At 39.5% G+C, this 23,465-nt stretch overlaps 1 protein-coding gene across 8 annotated transcripts in view; it reads right to left on the reverse strand.

Annotated features, from left to right (window-relative positions):
• Positions 1–5,242: 5,242 nt before the first annotated feature.
• Positions 5,243–23,465, reverse strand: part of CCDC141 (coiled-coil domain containing 141) — a 202,330-nt gene continuing 184,107 nt past the window's right edge. Inside the window, exons 22-26 of one of the 8 annotated variants that reach the window (XM_079134532.1) lie at positions 22,289–22,402; positions 15,274–15,303; positions 14,212–15,065; positions 9,647–12,113; positions 5,243–5,464 (exon numbers count right to left, since the gene is read on the reverse strand). In XM_079134532.1, the coding sequence (XP_078990658.1) occupies positions 11,846–12,113; positions 14,212–15,065; positions 15,274–15,303; positions 22,289–22,402 (1,266 nt within the window). In that variant the 3' untranslated portion in view covers positions 5,243–5,464; positions 9,647–11,845. The other 7 variants (XM_079134531.1, XM_079134534.1, XM_079134533.1 and 4 more) reach the window with 7 other exon arrangements.

The following is a 23,465-nucleotide window of genomic DNA, read 5'->3' on the forward strand; positions in this document are numbered from 1 at the left end:
GATACTATATACTATATACTAAGATATAGTAGATTTGGTGATTGATTTTTGAATTTTTGCCTTTCCAATTTTAAAATTTTGAACATTTTGTATACATCAAACAAATTTCATTTGTGTGTATGCTTCTTTTTATTCATTGCTGGATTTGACTTGTTAGTCCTGTGTTGAGGATTTTTGTGCTTATATTCATAAAAAATATTGGTCCGTAGTTTTCCTATTTTAGTTGACTTTCTCACCACTGTGAGCAAAAGACCCAACCAGCACAATTGCAGAGGAGGAAAAGTTTATTAAAAGGCTCGGGGTTTCAGACATCTCAGTCCATGAACAGCTGGCTCTATTTCTTGGGACTTGAGGTGAGGCAGAACATCGTGGTGGAAGAGTGTGGCAGAGAGAAGTAGAAAGCAGAGAGATCTCCACTTGTCAGATACAAATATATACCTCAAATCCAGGCTCCCAATGCCCACCTCCTCCAGCCACACCCCACCTGCCTTCAGTTTCCACTCCATTAATCCCATCAGGTGATCGATCCACTGATTGGATCAGGAGCTAAGGCTCCTGGAATCCAATCATTTCTCCTCCAAACCTCTGTGCCTTGTCTCACACATGAGCTTTTGGGAGACACCTCAGATCCAAACTATAACATTTCCTTTCCTGTAATGCTTTAGTATTAGGGAATTTTGACCTCATAGAATGAGTTAGCAAGAATTCTCCCTGCTTCTCTTCCCTTGAACATATTGTTGAGGAATGGTATTATTTTTTCCTTAGATATTTGATAGCCTTATCGGTGAAACTGTCTGGGCCTTGTGCTGTTTAGAAGGTTATCAACTATTGATTTAACTTCTCTAATGGATATAAGGCTATTAGGATTGTCCATTTCTGCTTGTGTTAGTTTTGGTAGTTTGTGTCCTTCAAGGATTTGATCTATTTCATTTTATTTACCAAATTTGTGAGTATAAATAGTCATGATGGCCCTTATTGTCTTTTCAATGTCCATGACTCTTCTTTGATTTCTGATACTGATAATTTTTGTCTTCTTTATTTTCTTAGCCTACCTAGAGGTGTATTGATTTTTATTGATCTTTTCAGAGAACAGGCTTTTGGATTCATTTATTTTCTGTACTGTTTTCTTGTTTTCAGTGTCATTGGTTTATACTTTTTTAAAAATTCTCTTTATTTTGTTTGTTGTAGACTTAAATAGCTCTACTTTCTTTAATCTTCTTAGGTGAAACTCGGGCCATTTATTTTTAATATTTTTCCTTTTCTGATCCATGTATTTAGTGCTACAAATTTTCCCCTAAACACTGATTTTGCTGCATTGCACAAATTTTGATAAGTTGTATTTTTACCTATTTCCAAATATTAAAAATTCCACCTGAGATTTACTTTTTGATCCATGTATTATTTAGAAGCATGTTGTTTAATCTGAGTATAATTTGATTTTTCGAGCTATCTTTTTGTATTGGTTTCTAGTTAAGAACATGCTTTGTATGTTTATTATTCAGCTGTTGATTGAAATGGGCCAAGGTGTCACCTACCACTCCCCAGAAATCAAGAAGAGAACTGAGACGTTCCAGCACACCTGGGAATGCTGGTTTGGAAGGCTAATGAGTGTCTATTAATGAATGTCTCTGAGAATTTTGTTGTCAGAGAGAGACTCCTTTGACTATTCTAAAACAGGGTTTTTTGTTTATCTTTTTTTTCTTCCTGAGGCGACTGTAACAAAGTACCATAAACCAGATGGCATAAAACAACAGGAGTTTATTTTTTCATAGTTCTGGAGACTAGAAATCCAAAAATACAAACTGAATCAGCAAGACAATGCTCTCTCTGAAATCTCCAGGGAAGATCCTTCCTCTCTAATTTCAGCTTCTGGTGGTCGCACTCATTGGTGTTCTTGGGTTTAGAACAGCCGCGTAACTCCAGTCTCTGGCTCTGCTGTAACATGACTTTTCTTTTAGTGTGCCACCTCTGTGTCTCTGTGCCTTTCATGGCTTCTTTATAGGGACACTAGTCACTGAATTTAGAATCCACTCTGACACTATTGAGACTCAATGTTCCTCTAACTGGGTAAAAAAAAAGTCTCATAGATCCATGTTATTGTGGCCTCTGATTTCCTCTCAGGGAATTCCCCACACAGAGGGAAGATAAAACCCCAAAGTGACACTATGTTCTCACCCTGTTGTTTGACCTTCCTGATCTACATTTCCCAACCACCCCCTGAAGTGGACTACAGTATACAAATCTTTCAAGTTCCCAATACCTCCCATTTTCTCACTAGAATATACTGTATTGTTCTGTTTTGTTTAGCAGGGGAGAAGTACTCTCATTTAATCTGATAACCAGAATGTGATAAAAAATTCTATTAGTTCTTGAAGAGTAATGGAAATGTATAAATAGACATTTTAAGAGGCCCCTATGGAGCTGCATTTTGGGGGATCAAGGGAGGGCTCCAGGTCCATAGCAGGGGCTGCTCAGAGGATACCTTGGAGCAGGTGGGCATTTCAGCCTTTCTGATCCTGCCAGGTGAGCTCTTCCTACTCTGTCTGCATTTCCAGCTGATCCTGTGCGCCAATAGCTTATTTGTGTGTGGGTAAGCATAATGCTTATTACTAAAAAGAGATGACTCTATGGCAACCCTAGAATAATGTGTGTTAGGGAATATTTGCCTTGGAGAAAGCATGTTCCTTTATATTTCATCCTTTGAATTTTATCTTTAAAAGTTTTCATTATATGATTTTTAAAGCTAACATAAGATAAAAATACCATTCTATAGTTGTTAGGATCAATGCAGTTCTTGGAGGAAAAAAAAAAAACCAAGTTGTTGACTAACAAAGGGAAAAGGTTATTTATTTTGTTACCTAGTTCTGGAGCTGTTATTTCACAGGTATTGATATTTAAGTGGGTTCTAAATGGGAAAAGAGTCATAGCAGGGAGCCATCTGAATATGAATTGAAAACTTCCAATTATGTAACTACTATTGTTTAGTTTTTTTTTTTTTTTTTTTTTGAATCAGGTTTGATCAATGATTTCCAGCTTCTCCTATGGTTAAAAATGTATTTTGGGGCTGGGGATATAGCTCAGTTGGTAGAGTGCTTGCCTTGCAAGCACAAAGCCCTGGGTTCAATCCCCAGCACCACATACACACAAAAAAATGTATTTTGATTTCACCCAATTCTTATTGTGCTAACTGGAAATACGTGCATACATTCTTATAATTCTGCTGTCTTGTTCTTAAGAAGGATAGAGTGAATTTTGTGTTACAAAATTTTGTGTTACAAAGAATCAGATTTGCCATGAGCTGGTTTATGCAAATGAGACTGCAGTTAAACAAAAAGAAGAGCCAGCTGATCCAGCACTCAAACTCTGAAATCAAGATGTGTTCACTGGGAGGAATTCAACCTCATCACTGGTTCACCAAGGTATATAAACTCACCAACCCAAGAATGGTGGTGCCTAGGAGACTCCCAAAAAAGACCAAAAGCAGTTTTATGCTTTCCGTTTGGAGACTGAATTCATGCACAGCAGATAATGTTCAAATTTTCATCTCCTGTGATGAGAGCAGAGAAAATGGTGTGTTATTGCTTTAAGCAGGACACTGTTTCATTTAGTGAATGCGAATCTTTTGGCTTTCTGGTGCAGCTCAAGATTCTGCCTATTACAAATGGAAAACAGTCTGTCAAGCTTTGGCATTTGCATTGAAATGCACAACATCAGAGTGTACAGGGAGGAGATATTTTATTTTGTTTCAACTAATTAATTTCATGGCCACACTTTAAAATGCTGTATGTACAACAGAAACGTTAAAAGTTTCAAATGGCAATTTTTAATAAGAAATTGTCATGAATAAAGACAAACAAAAAGCAGGACAAGATCCAATAGTCTTTCCTTCTGTCATCTGGATTTCAAATACTCTAAGGTCTTGGATTTTTAAATATATATATATTTTCAAGCATTTATGAGACACTGGTTTAAAACAAGCTCTGTTCATAACCAGATCACTGAGCCCCAGCTGCAATTAAATATTGGTAATTTATGTAATGTTCTAAAGAAGTACACCAATTCTGGTTCGGCTTGTTTGGGTTTGATCATGGAGAGTGGAGGTGCCTTTCTGTTCCCCTTATTCCTGATGTTGATTTGTGCCTTATTACATCTGCTTTAAAATATTGAAACAATGATCCTGGATCTTTCCTCTTCTCTCATCATTATTATTTTGATGCAAGAAGTCAGCAGCTATTTTAAAGCTTGTATTTCTAATTAGGGTCTAGCCTAGAGGAACTGGAGGGTTTGCATGTAAGTTTTGTACATTGGTGGAAGTGTTTCAAGCATGTCCCTGACTCATGTACATGACAAGGAAGAATCATCTTAATTTTTAACATTTCCTTCCCCAATCCTTCTAAAAAGATACTTGTTAAAAAAAAAAAAAAAAAAAAGCTAGATTTATTTTTGTCTACCTTTGACAACAATCAACTCAGAAATACTTATTGAGTATGACTTTGTCTAAGGTACTGGGAATATAATGAACAGAGTTGTCATGGATTCTGCTGAAAAAGATCTCACAGTCTCGCAGGAGGAGACAGATGCTCAGACATGATTTTAATGCTTTGTATTGAGGGACATGTTACTGGCTAGGTGCTGACAATGCATAGTGTGAATATCCACATTGGACTTGGTAGGTCAGAGACTTCCTGGTGTCTCAATGGAACCAGAGAATAAGCAAGAGTTGAGTCACAAGAAGACAGGGGAGAATGTAGGAGGGAATTCCAGGAAGAAAGGGTGGGGAAGAAAAGCATAACAGGTTATATACCTGAAGTTAAATATGAAGTTCATAAGAGTCAGGGCATTGAAGAGAATGGTATAGAGGCTGGGAAGAGAAGGACAAGTAGTGAGGTGCCTGGTGTACCATCTGAGGGAATTTAAACTTGCAGTAATCTATTTGGAATCTTATAAATGATAATTGTTATTATTGAATAAAATAGCTTAATTATTTTTCTGCTGGTTTTTCAAATATTTTAGATATCATAAAACATTCAGCAATTCAATTTTAAAAGTTCCTATAATAAATTTTTCCTGGAATTGAGTGTGAAAACTATTGCCACATATTTATGCATCCTTTTATTGGAAAATCAGAACTGGAAATGATTTTGCCTTATAGGAAGCTGAAAATGCTTTTTGTTTTTGCACTACTTCAAGTCATTAAATATACATGTTTTAAATCTTTCTTTATATTTTAATTTTTTTATTGAAAATATTTTGATATTACTGATTATCCATAATTTCCTCTAAAACTAGATGAATATAAATCATACTTTCAAGTGAAAACACCATTTGAACTTCCTGAGTCTTCCATTTTTAACCAGTAATTTTAATACACATTTTCTTAAGAATTCTTTGAATAAGATAAAAATTCCAGCACAAAGGAAAATCATAATTAAGTTTTGAAATTAAAATATAATCAGAAGAATAGCTTTATAGCTTATTGTAAGGTATAAAGCCACCCTTCTCTTCCGTTACAGGAACTTCCGGCCTCCCCATTACCTTTCAGTCTGTGTTCTGCCCACCTCTTACATTATAGGAATTTCCGGCTTATGCTGCTGTCATCTTCCTGCCTCCCACGTTACGTTCTAACATGTTATTGGTCCATCAGTCAGTCTGCAAGAATTCTCCTCCACGATTGGTTCCTCCCAGCCCACGAAATTCCAATATCTGGGAGAAGCCAGATGCCATTTCTTCTTCTTTCTTTTCTTTTTCCACCCTGAGTGGATCTTATCCGTCCCCATAAATAAAGTCTTTTGAGTGAGATCTTGTGTCTGCGGAGCATTTTTCTAGGAGCTACCAGCGAGCCACAACTGAGCCAGTGACCCCTAACATCTGGTGCCAAAACCCGGGATAGGTTTTTCCACCAACTAAGCAAGCGGATTCCCATCCGATAGCCCCAGTGCCTGCAGATAGAGACTCACCTTCCATTTACCTGGATGCCCAGTTTTCTGCATGCAACACCGGACTCCAAATTGGTGAGTTCCCCTTAGGCACGTCCCCTAGACCACTTAAACACATCTCAGCTGATCTGAGAAGTGGCATTAAATCCGGTGCTCTCAAGACTGCTGAGGTGTGGGGGTGCCTCCTTGGTCCCTATAGCTGGTCCTAGTTGCTGGATGGATTCCTGATTTTACGGTGCTGAGATTCTTTCTCAGGGTTTGAGGCTCTTTTATATTTTTTCGTCTCGCTTGAAATCCTGGCCAGGTCCTCAAAACTCTCTCGGCTAATGCCTGGTTAGACACTGGTACTGGTGACGACCAAACCTCTGTACTAACCTTCTCCTTGCCTGGCACGTAGTTTTTGGGACGCCATTAATCACTAGCTAGGTGGGTCTCAGTCTTCACCATGGGATCCAGGACTTCCAGCCGAGCAAACTCGCCACTGAGATGTTTATTAAACCATCTCAAACATCTTCACCTGTTCCCTGAATTAGAGCTAAACTGTCCTTTAGATAGTAAGTCAGAATGGTCTATTTATGGCACCCTAAATTCTAGCTTTATACTAGGTATAATTATATGCCTAATTGTACTAGTTATAAGTAAGTACATATGTGGACGACGTGGTGAATGGAAAGAGACTTGTCCCCTTCGTGTTTTTCCTTTCTTTCGGGCTAAACCTAATCTCTGCTCTCTTCAAAAACCTGAACACGTTCTCTTGGTTTCTCCTCCACCTTTTAACCCTTCTTTCTCTTCCGAGTTCGATCCAGCTGATGAGTCATCTCCTTACAGGCCTCCTACTGCAGAAGCCCCTGTCCATTCCTTTCTTTGCCTCATTCTGTTTCTCCTTCTGCTCCTCCATTCAGCCCACCAAGTCCCCCCACCATGCGGTCTCGTGCACATGTCCTAGCCCCTTTATAGGAGGTGGCTGGCGGGGAGGGAGTAATCAGAGTCCATGTCCCCTTTTCACTGTCCGATCTGTCTCAAATAGAGGAGCAACTAGGTTCCTTCACCTCCAACCCTGCAACCTTCATTAAGGAATTTCAGTACCTTACCCAGTCTTATAACCTTACCTGGCATGACATTTACATGATCATGTCCAAAACCCTAACCCCTGAGGAGCACAGGAGAGTCTGAGAACAGGTATGCAATTATGCAGATGAGATTCATCAATCGACCCCAACCCACCCCATTGGGGCTGAAGCGGTACTGGATAGGGAGCCCCTATGGAACTATAATACCGAGGCTGGGTGTCTACAGCGGGATAGGTTTCAAACCTGCATCCTTGCAGGTCTACGAAAGGCTACTATTAAACCTATTAACTATGATAAACTTCATGAAGTAATACAGGACAGAGATGAAACCCCGTCAGCATTTCTAAGCCGCCTTACAGAGGCCATGCTCAGGTACACTAACCAGGATCCCGAAACCCCAGAGTGACGGCAGCTACTTATGACTTATTACTTTTCCCAAAGTTACCTTGACATAAAGGTTAAATTGAGGCAGTTGGATAGGGGGCCCCATACCCCACAGCCATAGGTTCTAGCAGTGGCATTCAAGGTTTATAACGGAAGGGAAGAGAAAAAGCAAAAATTAAAATATCAAATGCTGGCCAAAGCCTTTCAGCCAGCTAGACCTGCCCAACTGTCCACCGCTAGGGGCACCCAAGTGCCCAGAAGACCTCCAAGCTCATGCCTCAAGTGCGGGCAAGAGGGCCACTGGGCACGAGCATGCCCCAACCCCTGGCAGCCCCCAAGTCCTTGTCCAAGATGCCACCAACTGGGACATTAGGCAATGGATTGCCCTGGTGCTCAGAGAAGTGCCAGACCATCCTTGGCACCTCCCTCCGGTGACTTGCTGGGACTGGCAATGGATGAATGAAGGGGCCCGGGACTTCTGCACCCGATGACCATCACTACTCAGGAGCCCCGGGTGACCCTTATGGTGGCAGGCAGACAGATCCCTTTCCTTATAGACACTGGAGCCACCTTCTCAGTGCTGCGGGAATTTTGGGGACCCACTTACCTTGCCAAATCCTCTATTGTCAGGGTAGAGGGAAAACCATATAACCCCTTAGAAACCCCTCCAATAAGCTGCCATATAGGACAAATTGGCTTTACTCATTCCTTTTTAATAATTCTTTCATGTCCCATTCCCCTTCTGGGAAGGGATATCCTAACCAAATTGGGTGCCTCTATTTCCTTCTCACCCACCATGCGCCTTAGCCAAGACTCCTCTGCTACTCCTCTCCTTATGACTCTACAGGAATATACAGCTCAAACAGAGTCCTCATATCCCCTTCCTCCCTCCCTGGTTGACCCCAAGGTCTGGGACACTCATACACCCTCTGTAGCTAAATGCTCTCCTGTACTCATTCATCTAAAGGACCCAACATCCTACCCAACCCAGGCCCAATATCCCCTTCCCCAAAGGAGCATTATAGGACTTCAACCAATCATCCAGGATTTAAGGCAGAAAGGCGTCCTGAGCCCTGCCAACTCACCTTATAACACTCCCATTCTGGCTGTTAGGAAACCTAATGGATCTTACCGTCTAGTGCAAGACCTCTGCATCGTTAACTCAGCAGTGGTCCCCATCTTTCCCATTGTATCCAACCCTTACACCCTGCTTTCTTCTATCCCTTCTTCCACCACATACTTTTCAGTGCTAAATCTGTTTGCTTTTACTTGGACTGACCCTTTCACTTGAGTTTCTTCTTAGATGACCTGGACAGTTCTCCTACAGGGATTCTGAGACAGCCCTCATCTCCGGTCAAATGCTAACCCTTCTCCAGCTCTTAATCCATAGGCTTCTTCCAACCGATACTCAGCCACTCCTGTGGGACCTCTTCGTCTCAGACTGAAGATCATTGAGCCCTCCCCCTCCACCCTTTCTCCCATTCCAGAAATTGAGAGCCAGATGATTGAAATACCAGACAACCATGCCTAGCCATGAGGACTGGATTCCTGTTTGTAATTTTCCTAACCACTGAATTTTTTTCCAATAGAATGCCAGCCAAAAAGGGGAGCCTCCTGTCTTTTACTTCCATGTCAACTAATCAGCTTGTATTGCAGAAAATATCAGGATCTCACAAAAAATTGGAGCCTGGCTGCAGATGTGCCTCCAGAGAAACTATCAAGTCCCCAACTCTTGCTGCCACAATGATACCAGCTCTATGACCACATTCAGCAGGAAGTAATTACAGAAGACTGACCTTCATCCATATACCCCAAAAAAAAATATATATATATATATATATATACATATTTTTTTTATAAAAAAGGAAATGGAGGAATGTAAGGTATAAAGCCACCTTTTTCTTCTGTTACAGAAATTTCCCGCCTCCCCATCACCTGTCAGTCTGCGTTCTGCCCGCCTCTTACTTTACAGGAATTTCCAGCTTATGCTGTCATCATCTTCCTGCCTCCCATGTTACGTCCTAACATGTTATTGGTCCATCAGTCAGTCTGCAAGAATTCTCCTCTGCAATTGGTTCCTCCCAGCCCACGAAATTCCAGTATCTGGGAGAAGCCCTAAGCCACTTCTTCTTTTTCCATTTTTCCACCCCGAGTGGACCTTATCCATCCCCACAAATAAAGTCTTTTGCATGAGATCTCGTAACTGCGGAGCGTTTTTTCTGGGAGCTACCAGCGAGCCACAACTGAGCCAGCAACTCCTAACACTTATCACTTTTTACTGCTGTGTGAATAGTCAATCAGTAACCCAAAGGAATAGGTAGGTAGATTCACAGAAAGTTATTCACACTATATCATTAATATCATCACAGTATTTAATATCATTCCCAATATTCGAGCTCAGTTTATATGTGCATACGTAGGTGTACTTTGGGGGTATTTTACATACCTTATTCAGTCGTACATCATGGATGAATATATACCCTAATCTGCTCCCCAAAAAGTTTACATTGACGGGAATGTAACAGGTAATGCAAACCAGAAAATTCTCATGCCCTAAAAATCCCCAAACACAAATTCAACCAAGTTGATACAATTGGAAAGGAACTCTCACCAGATTAATAAGAAAGAGAAAGTGTGAAAGAGAGAATTTGTTACCTTTCCCAGCTTGCCTTCTTTGGACACAAATAGGTTTTACTCTTTAGCTTCCACAAGGATAATAATGGTTAGGTAAGACATGTAAAATACTTGAAGTTGGAGAAAAATGATAGGAGATTTAAAAGACCATGAGTTCCCCAGGATGCATATGAGATTTTAATAGGTTTCTGTCAAAATTTGGAAGAAAATTAAGGTTTTAATTTTTTAATTAGATTGAATATGGAGTACAAGAAAGAACATGCCAAGTTTTTACTTGACTAGACATTTCACATGATCAGATAACATTCAGTAACTTTTTAATATGAATCTGAATATATTACACTTAAATATTTTGATTATTTGGAGACAGTCTTCCAGAAATATAATTAATTCTTTTCCTTCATTGAAAATCTGTAATGAATTATTCGTTCAACTAAAGATTTTGCCCCAGCATGACAGACGATGTTTAAAATATAAAAACAAAATGTCTCTTATTTTTTAAAAGAACAAAAAGATTATCTTCTTTTCTGAATAATACATTTCAGAAAGGCATAGAACATTCTTCAATATTACAGTGATAATTATTTTTAAGAAGGTTAGAACTCATCTTATACCATCTTATTACACACTTTCCCTCTAGAACATGTTAAATCTATCCTCCTGAGTTTAATTTCAAGTCTTTGAAGGGAATGTAATCTTAAAAAATTAGAAAGGAATTTAAGCTCCAACTCATAAATTATCATTTTCCCCTACGGGAATAGTTTGAAATTACATACTAACAACACTCCTTTAATTTAATAGTCTAAAAAACTCCAACTGAAAGAAAAAGAGTAGTGAGTAGCAGGCCAGTGTGATGATAAATTACATTAAACAGTATAATAACCTTCGGCCTTCACAGAGTGGTTTTCTATTTTCCAGATTTTTGCAAAGCACAAAATGAAAATTCTCAATTGCTGAGAGGTAGACGAAGAACCCATTTTCCAGATGGGAAACTGAGGCAATGAGAGGCATTGCCATAGACCATAAAAGTGGTCAGCAGCAGTATCAAGATTAGAAGCAGGAGGACTTGATTGCATTTGTACACATGGATGCCCAAAACACACTGATGGAATGACAGGTATGACATGGCTTCTTTCCTGCTGCCTGTGTTCCATCTTGCTATATGACATGAAGAGCTGATAGAAGATTGAAACTCCATGTAGAGTTGACGGCACATTTATTCTCCAGTGTTGGACCCGTGAGATCAACATGAGGAATGATTATTTATAGTGACATAGCTTCAGGAATGCAGTCTATGTCAAAAGTACATAGAATGGATACCAGTAAATGAGATTAAGACATGAAAAACAAAATTAAGTGATAGCTAATGCATTATTGACAATCACGACTTCAGTTCACTATTTCTACTATTATGCCCTACAAAGAGATGTTTATGAGTACAATTAAAAATAAATTATCAGGCAATTAGATTGGAAAATCAGTTAGCATTTCTATGCTGATGCGAGTCTTCATTGGTATGTCATTAAATTAGGAGGGAATAAGCATGGTCCAAATTTGCTTCATATTATATTAACCACATCTCTTTCTAGAGTACAAAAATATATCCTTAGCCACTGCACATGATTTACCAAGCTCCTCAAATACATTAAACAGTAAGGAAAATTCAATGATTTCACCGAACAGTGGTATTAGTCCAGCAAGCAAGATGGCCAAAGTGGAGGTACATTTGTTGGGGGATGGTTTGTGGGAGGTGCAGAAAATAAACAACTGTATTGTCCTTTAGGCTCTTAAGAATGATATCCATCAATGTCTACAGCAAAGTCACTGTGTGAGTAGCCAGTACATTAGGGACACACCAACATAGATGACACACAGCATTATCCAGTTTATTCTTGTGATTGGTGGCCTGTGGTTACCTGTCACGTGAAGGACGACATTGGAAGAGACAGTGCCACTAGAGTTTTGGGCTCGAGCCACATAGAGGCCTGCGTCTGCCTCACATACCTTCGGAATGAACACCGAATGCTTTGTTTCCTTGTGTAAAACCTGTAAGTGCCCATCTGCAGACAATTTCTGGCCCTTCTTGTACCTAAAGCAGAGAGTCAGTTTTTAAAGTCAGGATCACTGTTCATTCACATCATTCCCAAGTTCTAACAAATCGCAAATTGGCTCAGGAGTTCTACAATGCTCTGTAGAATTAGCAGGAGCTTCCATAGCTACAAGGTATTCCAGGGACGCTATTTATCTTTCAAGCAGAGGTTGGCAACTGATAGTCAGAGAGTTATGCTGATTGGCTTAGACCATGGTTTTGAAAGATTAAGTCTTTTGACAACATTGAACAATTGGAATATTACATATAAAAATTCAGATATCCAGCTACTCTGAGAGAAACCAGACCATCTGGTCACACTGGGTCACCATTTGCTCATGGTGAAAATTACCTGGAGTATGAAATGGCACCCTCACATTCAACCTGCTTCACTCTTTCTGCAGCTGTGACGCTGCCTTGGACTCTGTTGAAGTGAGAGGCGTTTGCCCTTCACATTTGTATTGCCAGATCCACACCACAGCACAAGTGTGCCGTCATAAAGGAAGCAACCTATACATCATTTCCTGGTGAATTAATTTCATTAGAAGAAAATGACTTCTCATTATAAAATGCATTTATGTGACTGGATTTTGACTGTTCATATTTCTAAAAGTTTCCTATGAACATGAGCACTTACCTTTTTATAATGCAAATAATTTATTTTGTATATCCTACATTCTTGTTTATTTATTTTTATCCACTTTCTTCCACACAAGGACAAATGACTAACCTGAATCATTTTTTTTTATTCCATTGCCTAAGTAAGGGTTTTGCATTTTTCTGAGTATCCTAAGAATGTATGACTCCCTGATAACTTGTCAGTTGTTCACTGAACAAAAGTTTTATAAATCTGGTGGCAAAATCTTTCTACCATTTTCAATAGTTCTCCAACAATATATATGCTGCAGTGGTTCTTCAGTCATATACATTAACCAAATTATTTATTTGTGTAGACAAAAACAAGAAAGACTTCAGACAACATTTTTCTTTGGGGTGAACTGATATTTAATAATGAATTAAATATCTTCTAAATTCAAAAATACAAAATTCTAGATTTAATAAAAAAAACATGCAAATGTAAAAATACCAAAATAAAGCAAAAAAAAAAAAAAGCAAAGGCTGCACTATACACAACTGTGGTTTTCCTTATTAACTTGAGAAATCAAAGTTTTCTCATAAGTTCTTTGGGTACCTGGTTCATACTTCATGTACCATCAATGGACTCACACATTAACCAAAACTGTTACAATGTCTACTAAAATACTTTGATAAATAAAAGTGAGTTTACTTATCTTAGTATAAACTCGTTGTCACATACTTCTTATGTCATCCTCAAATAAATCTAATTAAGGATGAACAATTTTTGGAGGTATAAAACTAATCCCCATGTCGAAAAAGTTAAAACCGCTTTTGCAGTTAATGACAGTGAAGTTTCGAAACCTATAACTTACACTTTTTCTAAAACAAATAGGTTAAAAAATAATGATGTTTCCAGAGAGAAATGATATTGTTCACAGCTAGCTTTTATGCTGCCTTTCAAAAATGAGTTTGTTACCTGTCTGCTGGAGCAACTGTGAAAGAAATGTTTTTATTCCACCTCTCACACTGAAGAAATGTATAAGAAGAAATCTTAGTAAAACAAATATTACAAAGGCAGCATGTGTGACTGTGGGAGAGAGAGAACAGGTGAAATGAGAGGGGAAAACCTAGATTCTTGCATTTTAATTGCATAAGGGATGTTAAACCAAGAAAATTCCATGCGGCTGCAGAAACAGACAATAGGGAAAATACTTCAACCCACAATTTTCAGATGAGGAACATTAAACTGAAAGGAAAAGAAAAACAAGTGTGACCAACTTGCAGTGCTTTGGGAATCTGTTAAATTACTACTGGATTGGGTTACGTTTTTTCCTTAAAGGGATTAACCATGCTACTACTAATATGAGCACTGGAAGTGAGACGTGAGATCTGATCATGCAGAGTGGCAGCATCTAGGATGTTAGCCAGCGAGCCCTAAACCTTTAGGTTAGCACACACAGAATAACACCCTCAGGGGTTGGGTTTGTTTGTTGATGACCTGTCATTATAGGCTACCCACCATGTCAGTGTAGGCTCTGGAAATCCTGTTACTTCAACTTCCAGTGTCACTGGAGAACCTTCCGTGACAGTTACATTGGACAGGAGCCTGGAGAAATTTGGTGCCTGGCCAGCGAGGCTGACCATGCTGTTCTTGACTGATGTGCTGCTCATCTCTTCTCCAGAAAATGATTGCCTTTGATAGCCCCTGCTGCTGCCTGATGGGAAGTCAAGACCCAGGAGGACACTGGGGGAAGCATGCAGCCTGTCTTGCGTTTTAGTGACGTTATGTTCGGCATGCATTTTCTCCTGTGTTTCTAGCAAACCTCCCTGAGCCTGAGGGTGCTGCTGTAAAGCTCTCTCATGCACTTCACTCGGCATGCTCTCTGGACATTTAGCACTGATTTTGTATAAGGCGGAACTTGTTTCCAGAAATCCTCGGGAGGTGACTGGGGGCTCAGCTCTGTATTGGGGGTAAGGCTTTTCAAAATGACTTGAAAAGGTTTCTCTCTTATCAGTGCATTCCTTAGCCGAAGCAACAGGTGGTGGAAGAACAGATTCCTGGGCCTCCCCTGGACCACCAGTCCCCGACTGCATCCTGTAGCTGCTGGTGTGAATCAGGGCAGAGGAGCTGGGATGCTCTTCTACCTCCATGTCTGATGGTGCAAGGGGGGACTCGGGGCTTCCTGGGAGTGGAGGCAAGGAGATGTCATCAGGCGAGACACACTCATATTCTTCTCCTGACAGCATGTCTTCAGGCAGAAGCTGGCCCTGGATGCCGCCCTCTTCGGCAGAGGACAGTGGCCTCAGGTCCTGGGGAAGCCCATCTTCCCCTGTTTCTACGATGGCCAAAATATCTACCACCTGCTCCTGACCCTTGGAGAGAGGAAAACCAAAACTGTTAGTCATGCACTTTTCTTTTTCCAGGTTCCATTCAGAGGGCAACTCAACTTGCAAGAGACTAGTTGAAAAAAACCCACAGTGAGTTCAAGCCCAGGGGGCTGGCACAGGGAACACAGAACTTGAAACTGTTCGTCTACCCTGGAAACAATCCCATCCCATGACTAAGAATCATCACACTGACCTCCAGTCTCTGTGTGAAATGTGACAGGCCCTGTGAAATAGAAGAGAAGGACAGTTTTCAACTGCAATGAAGGGGTTGGGCTGGATCGATGTCTTCCATGTGGCAACTTGAAGAGTCTCCCCAGCCAGCAAATTTGGCTTTGGTGAGGTTTATCTCAACTCTACAGGTACACATAGTTCCTAAGCAGTTCCCCTAGTTATGTGATCCCTCAGACCCTCCCAGAATAACCCCTCTTCTCTCTCAAGAAAGCTATCCCTTGTTTTTGAAGTATGGTAAAATACACATAACATTGTATTTACCATTTTAACCATTTTTAAGCATACAATTCAATGGCATTATGTGTTTTCACATTGTCATAGGACCAACACCCCCATCCATCTCCAGAACTATTTCATCTTCCCCAGCTGAAACTTGGCACTCAGTAGACAGCAGTTCCTTATTCCCCTCTCCCCAACCCCTATCAGCTGCTGTTCTATTTTCTGTCTCTAAGAATTTGGCTCTAGGCACATCACACAGAGAAAGTCATTCTTAATGACTGGTTTTATTTTCATAAAGCCCTTAGTTTTATTCTTACATTGAAAAAATATTTGTTGAAGCCCTACTGTATACTAGGGACCATGCTAAACATTGGAGGGATGGCATGGTAAGGAAAAGGAGACCCAGTCACTGCACTTGTGGACTTGATTGACTAGTGGGCAAGGGTGATAGTAATGATGTATCCACATCTATCTCTGTTTAAGGAGAGACCCAGATGTCCCTTCTGGACATAGGCTCAAAAGAACATTGAAGCTGAAAGTGATTTCATTTACCCAATCTTCTTGTTTTATACCTACTTTTTGTGCTTCTCCTTAGGATTTTGGGTGTATTCTTACCAGATTAGCACATACTACTTTTTGTTCTATAGCTTCTATGTGGATAAAAGAAAGCCATGCCTTGCTTGACTTTTCACTTTTCATTTTAGCCCAGAATCCTGCCCTTGACATTTTATAAATGATTTTTGAGAAAAAACAGCATGTTTTGGGGTTGGAGAGTAGAAGCAAAACAATGCTCCTTCCACCATCCCACAGAGATGAGTTTGCTTCAAAGAAAACACATACCCAGTTTACAGAAAGTGACTTCTTTGGGTCATTTAGTGGAAGTTTAAATTATGGATTTAAAATGCCAAAGTTTTGAGCCTCATTAGCAGAGTAGGTAGCACATCAGATTCATAAAACCCGGGAGTTCTCGAAAGTCGCTCCCACTTAAGAAAAAGGAAAACACAAATTATCACCATGCACAGTAGCTCACTTCTGGAAGCCCAGATGCCCAGGAGGCCCAGGCAGGGATTGCGAGTTTGAGGCCAGACTAGGCAACACAGATCCCAATCTCACCAAAACAAAATGAAACAAAAAAAAAAAAACCATAAAACCAAAAAATTTCAACCTACTAAATAAACACACATCCAGTAAAGAATATACCTCCTTCTTTTGGTTGTCCTCCCATAGCTTAGCAGGAATTTTCTCTTCATCTCTTCCTAAAATTAGAATGTTTGCTTTCCTTCTCATAAGGACTTTGATCCAATCACCTATTCAGTCTGAGAAACTCCTCACATCAGTTGGGCTTGAAAAATTCCTGAAAGGCTGCTGTCTTTGAGAATTTTGTGCTTTATTCATGTTAAGACTATCTTCCTATATTCTGTCAAGACTTGCCTTCTTGCAATTTCCACCAGTGGTTCTGGTTTGGCCTACGAAGAGGAAGATCAACCGCCCTTTTAACAGGTCTTTGACTGTTTGGATAACTGATCCTACAACTTCTAAACCTCTTTCTTTGTATTAAACATCTCCAGTTTTTCTTCTTTCCAGAACTTTCATCATCTGGTAACTCGAGAGGTCTGACTATTGTGAACTACAAACTCCTTCCCAGGAGTACAGGAACATTCATTGGCCTTAGGACCAGCTGGGGATAGACAGCTCCTTAATGCCTTTTTCAGGTAACCTATGCCTCTCTGAAGAGTTATGATCCTTTAAAACTGTCTGAAATTTTACAAGTTCAGGGGAGAAACTTGACTAGAAGCCCAAGTCATTTTGTTTTCTCCTCTTCAATACTTACCTGAGAGGAACTGACTCACATAATAGAGAACTTGGAAGAAGGAACCATATTCATCATATTCATATTCATCTCTAGCTAAGCTCCTCCCTCTGGGATTTGCTTCCACCAAATGGGTATGTTTCAGGTGACTCTAAGGCACGAACACCCCTGGAGGGGAAGCCTGTGGTTATCTACCTGTGCACCAAAGTGACTGGGTGGATAGGCCTATCTGTATCAGGCATGAAGTTTGAAAAGTTCAAGTCGCTTCCTCCAATCTGGCTTTTACTGGCTATCAATTTGCGACTCCTGTATCTTACTTTCAGTTGGTGTCAAATGCAAGAAGGGAATCCAAAGAAATTGTTTTTTTTTTTTTTTTTTTTTGGGGGGGGGGGGTTGTTTTGTTTTACTTCTTATAATTCCTAATAGAAAAAGCTCTTTTCACAGAAAATACTGCTTTCAGATAATCTCTACTAAAAACAAGAGGGCTTATTATTTTTTTCAAGTATTTTTCTGGAAACACTTCAACTTATTAATGAATGTTACCCTCTCAGTATTTGTTTCTAGAATATTTTTACTTTCCAAATGGGGAATAATCAGTGACATCATCACCTCCTCATTATACGTGATAAATTTGTATTTAGGTGATTGTATCAGTTCTTTTTAATATTCTTATCAGAACCACATGGACCATTGATTCATACTGAGTTTTTAATTAACTAAAATTTCCCACCTCCTCTTTCCATGAATAACATTGATAAGAATGTTGGGCACTATGGAATTTGGAACTTGCGGGTATAGTTATCACCAACCAAACATATTTTCTCCACTTATCAAGAGCAATATCATGAACGTGTATCTATTGAGTTTCCAAAATCACAGCAAATGATACCTATGGCACTAGCCTAGAATTACCCATTAAATAATCATCCTGGTGCTGGCGATATAGTCCATCACATAGAATGCCTGACTCGCATGCTGGAGGCCCGGGTTCGAGTCCCCAGCACTGTGCGATTGAGGAAATCACAAACAAGTGAAATAATCATCCTGGCAAGTAAAATAAGGTGAGTTGAATGTGAGTTTTTTTCTAAGTCCATTTGGCTCTTGGCATTTCTCCCTTTGTTCTCAAATGCAAATGAACATTCAGTTTTTTAAGTTGTTAGGGAATTTTATAGTAACTACTTTCAAAATTCACGGACATATAGTTTCCTAGATCTAAATGTTTTTCATTTATGAAAAAGGTAACTAACCATTCACACGTTCCAAACATTTTCTCTGATTTTTCCACCATGAAACCATTTTTACTTTAAAAAAAAAAAAAAAAAAGTGTGTATTTCCTGAAAGGAGAAATAAACCTACATATCTCAGTAGAGACAGGACATATTTTTATCAGGCTGATACGTTCTCAAAAAATAGCTGGGAAAATTATCTAATTCACCCAAAATATAACTCAGCTCTAAATTTGTTTCTCTTATATCTGTCACTGCTCTTTATTTGACTTTTTTTTGTCAATTTCTTTCTTTATTCTCCAATTCTAAATGTATGGGTGACCTATGGTCTTGCCTGAGTTCTCTCATCTTCTTTCTATACTTTTCCTTGGAAGACCTCACCTATTTTCATCCCTAATGATCAACTGACTTAATTAAACCTAAATATACAGCCTCCGGTCTTAGCTCTATTATGATTTTTGAATTTTAATTTCCAGTTATGGGCATAATTGCTTGGATTTACAACTGTTGCCAGGTAGGCAGAAAGCCTATCTGGAAGGGAAAGCATAACGATGTTCTCCATCCATCCAAGTGAGTGGGCAGAATCTATCCTCAGAGCACATTGAATGGGGGGCCTCCTATGTGGCAAATTTAAAGGAATACCCCAAGACTCTACCTCCCCCAAAATTTCCAGGACAGCTAGTCTTAGTTTACGATAAATAAGATTTGAAGAAGGAAAGTGGGAAGTTGAGAAAGAAAGATATTGGGCACAGGGCTTGGTCTATGACAGGCCTTTATGAAGAAACCCTTAGAGGATACTGTCGCAGTCAAGAGATGATATCCTCTTTGATACATTTGGGCACTTGGAGGGGACAAGGTAACAGAGAAAGGAATGTAGAGGTGGAAAAGAAAAGCACTTTGTTTCTTCCAATTTTTTCCCAAGGCGAGTGTTTCTAGAACATCTTCCTCCATCTGCCAGGTGATCAGGATTAGTAGAGGAAGATCAAGGACTGTCCTCCTCAGTCTAAGAGCACCCCACTGAATTGTTTGTTATAAAGGCACTTCTGTGTTGCTGCTTTATTAATTTTGATGCAAGCAGATGAATAGAAAGAAGGGGAAAGCTTGGCCAGGACATCTACAGTACTGTTATAAAACAACTTATTTATATGCAGCAGTTCCTTAGAGATCCTCTTTGGTCTTATGGGAAAGGTACCTGGCTGAAATTCAGAAGAACTAGGCTTTCTGCCCAGTTCTGATACTACCTTCTGTGAATTTTGGAGGGCAAGATATTTAATCTCTTTTGGCCTCAGTTTCCTCAACTGTAAAATGAGATTTGAGCAGATGATTGTTAAATCCTCCCAGCACTAAAATCCTCTAACTCTCAATGCTGGCATCAAGAGTGCTTGTCTTTCACCAAATAGTTCCATGACTTTAGGCGAGACTCTTAATACTCCAGGACTCCATTTAACCTTCGGAGTTTTCAGACATTACTGTGGATTTAGCTCCGGCACCCACCTTGGGGATGAACACCATACTAATCTGTTAGCAGCGCCATGTGCGCTGCACTGTCTGAACTCTCTAATTCCACCTGCTGTGTTTTAGAGTCAGAAAAATGAGAAGCATTTTGCTATCTCCAGGAGAAAATTCCTGTGATGAATAGATTCTTGAAATAGTTTGGTAGAACTGTTCTTTCTGACTCAAATAGTTTTCTGAAGAAAATTAACACCATTTAAGGGAATCAGAAATTGAATGCAATAATTCCCGGACAAGCTTTTTACTTGGCGCTTCTTGTTATCTGCCCACATGGTATTTTGGAGAATCATTATATCTGACCTATATATAAATAATAGAGACAATGAGAGGGTAAATGTGATTGAGCTGCTTAAAAGTGAAGATTACTGCTACCCTTTCATTATTCTGTCTGTACCAATTGCACCAGAATGTGTGTATGAAATGATGTCAAAGAGAATTTTTGACAGCTGTAATTGTGGACTTTCACTTTTATTCTAAATGACTGATGATCTATCATGTCTTTTAATTTTTGTTAAAATAAAAGCAATTTTTCAACGAAGATAAATCTTGTATTTTTTATTTAAAGATATCTTTTTCTTCTAGCAATAAAATAAAAGCAAGAAAAAACACCTTTACTAAATATAAGTGAGTATGTTTGCTTTGGTAGCAAAAACTTTTGTTTTTGAGTTTTTAGTAAATGTCCCTGGTTCCTAATATAGCAAAATGTGCAGAATTAATTAATAATACAAAGTTAATTATAGAACTCTTGAAACTTATTTAAGGAAATGTGGTATATTTAATCCTATTATTTATTTCAACTAGTTATCAACTGGGGTGATTTTGTTTCCCAGGGGACACTTGGCCATGTCTATAGACATTTTATATTGCCACAGCTAGGGATAGCAGTGGTGCTATTGGTGTCCCATGGGAAGCAATCAGGGATACTATTAAACATTTCAATACACAGGACAGACCCCCAAAGCAGAGAATTCTCTGGACAAAATGTCAGTAGTGCTGAGGTTGAGAAATCCTGATTTAGACCAGAGCAACTGTAGACCATTTGATGGAAGACTGAAGGCCAATGAGATGACCACAGTTAGACAGCTCTCCTTTGACCCAGACAGGGACCAAGTTCTAAATGACTCCAGCCTGCACTACAATAAAGCCAGTTTGCTTAATGGTATCTGCTGCCAGATGATGGTACAATTACACTGGGCTTTGATATAGATTTAAGTTGTGAAGGACCTCTATAGAAGCTGTGAGAACTGTATTGGCTACAGGGAGAAAGAAAGCTTTCTCCAGGAAATAACTGCAACAAATAGGGGAGATTTTTGATTTGTCTGTTTGTTTTGTGGGTCCGTGTGTGTGCGTGCGTGTGTGTGTGTGTGTGTGTGTGTGTGGTGTATTGTGTGTATTTAACTCAAACATCAAAGAAATTTATTTTATTAATTTGAGTGCTATTGAGAATCACATGGAGCCTGCTGTTCTTCCAGAAGAGAAACACTGGGAGCAGGCAAGCTGGCAAAGCAAAAAGTCAAGTGCTAATTATAGTCTGGCAACCACGAGTAGAGAATGAACAACTTATGCTGAAAAAATCCATAAGGTTGCTGTGATTTAAATAATACTTCAGAAAGCATGATACATTCATGTTTTGTGGGTATTTGTAGTTTTTGCTATATGCTTTACTTTATCTGTAAATTCCTAGGTTATTAAATAATGTAAACATTTCTCTAAACACTTTAGTGTTTGTATTTCAGCTGGAATTCTATGTTTTAGTACAAGTGCCTGGAAATATCATCTAGAAGTAGATTGTATAGGAACAAGATAGAATCTAATTTTGTGTACTAAGATTTGCCAATAGATAGTGTAAAACATTTTAAAAATCATCCTTTGACAGGATGATAAAGAGGAGTAAAATTTGAAGTTGGATTGAATATAAGAGGGCCCTGGGGAAGGCAGCTGGAGATGGGAGAAAAAGAAGTGGTTTGGGACAACATTATGGTGTTTGCCTGGATGTCTCAAAGCCATTGTGAAATGCCACATCTCCAGCATTCAGCAGGAGGGACTCAGAGAAATGGCAAGAGAGAAGGACTAAGTAAGAGGCAAATAGAACGGCAGGGATGAGAAAATTCTCACTGAACTTACTTTGGGAATTTTATCTCAATGGATAAGAAGTCTTCAAGTTACCTTCTTTTCAATGTACAATCACTAATCTCAGTAGTTCACTTTACCTTATTCCTCTCTTCATTAAATATCGTCTGTTTATTTCTCACTGGTTCCTTTAGTAGGTCGATGCAATTGTCATGGAAATCCTCCAAATTTGAATTCATCTTTACAGCATCTCCCTGCTGTACAAAGCAGTGGTTAGTGAGGGACTGGGTCAAGGAAAGTCAGAGGAACAATGCCATTCTCTAACCACTTTGCAAGAAAAACAGGAGCCACTTGTATGCAGACTTTCAGCAAATGTATTCCACCTGAGACCAATGTCCCCCCATCTCGTGAATTCTGAAATTATCCCTCCAAGCTCACAATTTCCTGCCTGCCTTACTCCTTTCATAAAATCCATTGTCAGGAAACAAACAAACAAACAAACTGTTCAAAGGCCCAGCAGGAAAAGGAGCAATTGTTACAATAGGATGCTCCTGTAGGAGCATCCTCTAGAGACCAGAATCCACTGTGTGGGGAAGTGAAACCACTAGGAGACTCTGGGGAGCAGGATGAGGTAGAAATGATTAAAGGTCTCGGGGAGAGTCTTGAAAAGAGAAAGGAACTATCACTGAGTATAGAAAAGGGAAAACACAATGGAGAACACAGAATGCCTCAAAGTGGTGATATCTCATTCCTATGTTTCATGGGGCTCAGCTTAGTCATGGAGTTAGCGGGGAAGTGCACACTGATATGAATCCAGTGTGAGAGCCAAGAAGATTTTGTGAAGATGAATGAAGCCACTTGGTACCCCAAACGATACAACGCTGTTTCAGGATGATTATACTGCAACAGAAGAGCCTCTCTTCCAGGTAGATCATGGTCATTGGATGGACCTTAAGGAAGTAGACTACTCACCAAAGTGTGCCTGCTGTCCTGGCTCAGAGGATTCAGGAAGACTGCTGGGCAGATTCAGCTTTTTGTCTCAACTCTAAAACTAGACTGGTTTGTATTACTGGATGAGTCATTCTGCCTCTGTACACATTTGGTATCTAATTCCACAATGGCAGCTGTTGTGGAAAGATCTAAGATCAAATTCCAGATCCACCATTCCCAACTGTGGGATTCCAAGGAAAGCACCGTTATCTTCTTTGAACCTGTCCCATCACTTCTAAAGCAAGGAAAGCAATATTTGCCTTACTGCCTTCTCGACATTATTTGGAAATCACTGGAGATAAAATATACGAAAGTCCTTTTAAAATC

This window comes from Sciurus vulgaris, assembly GCF_902686455.1.
Source record: "Sciurus vulgaris genome assembly, chromosome: 3".
In the NCBI taxonomy this organism is placed as follows: Eukaryota; Metazoa; Chordata; class Mammalia; order Rodentia; family Sciuridae; genus Sciurus; species Sciurus vulgaris.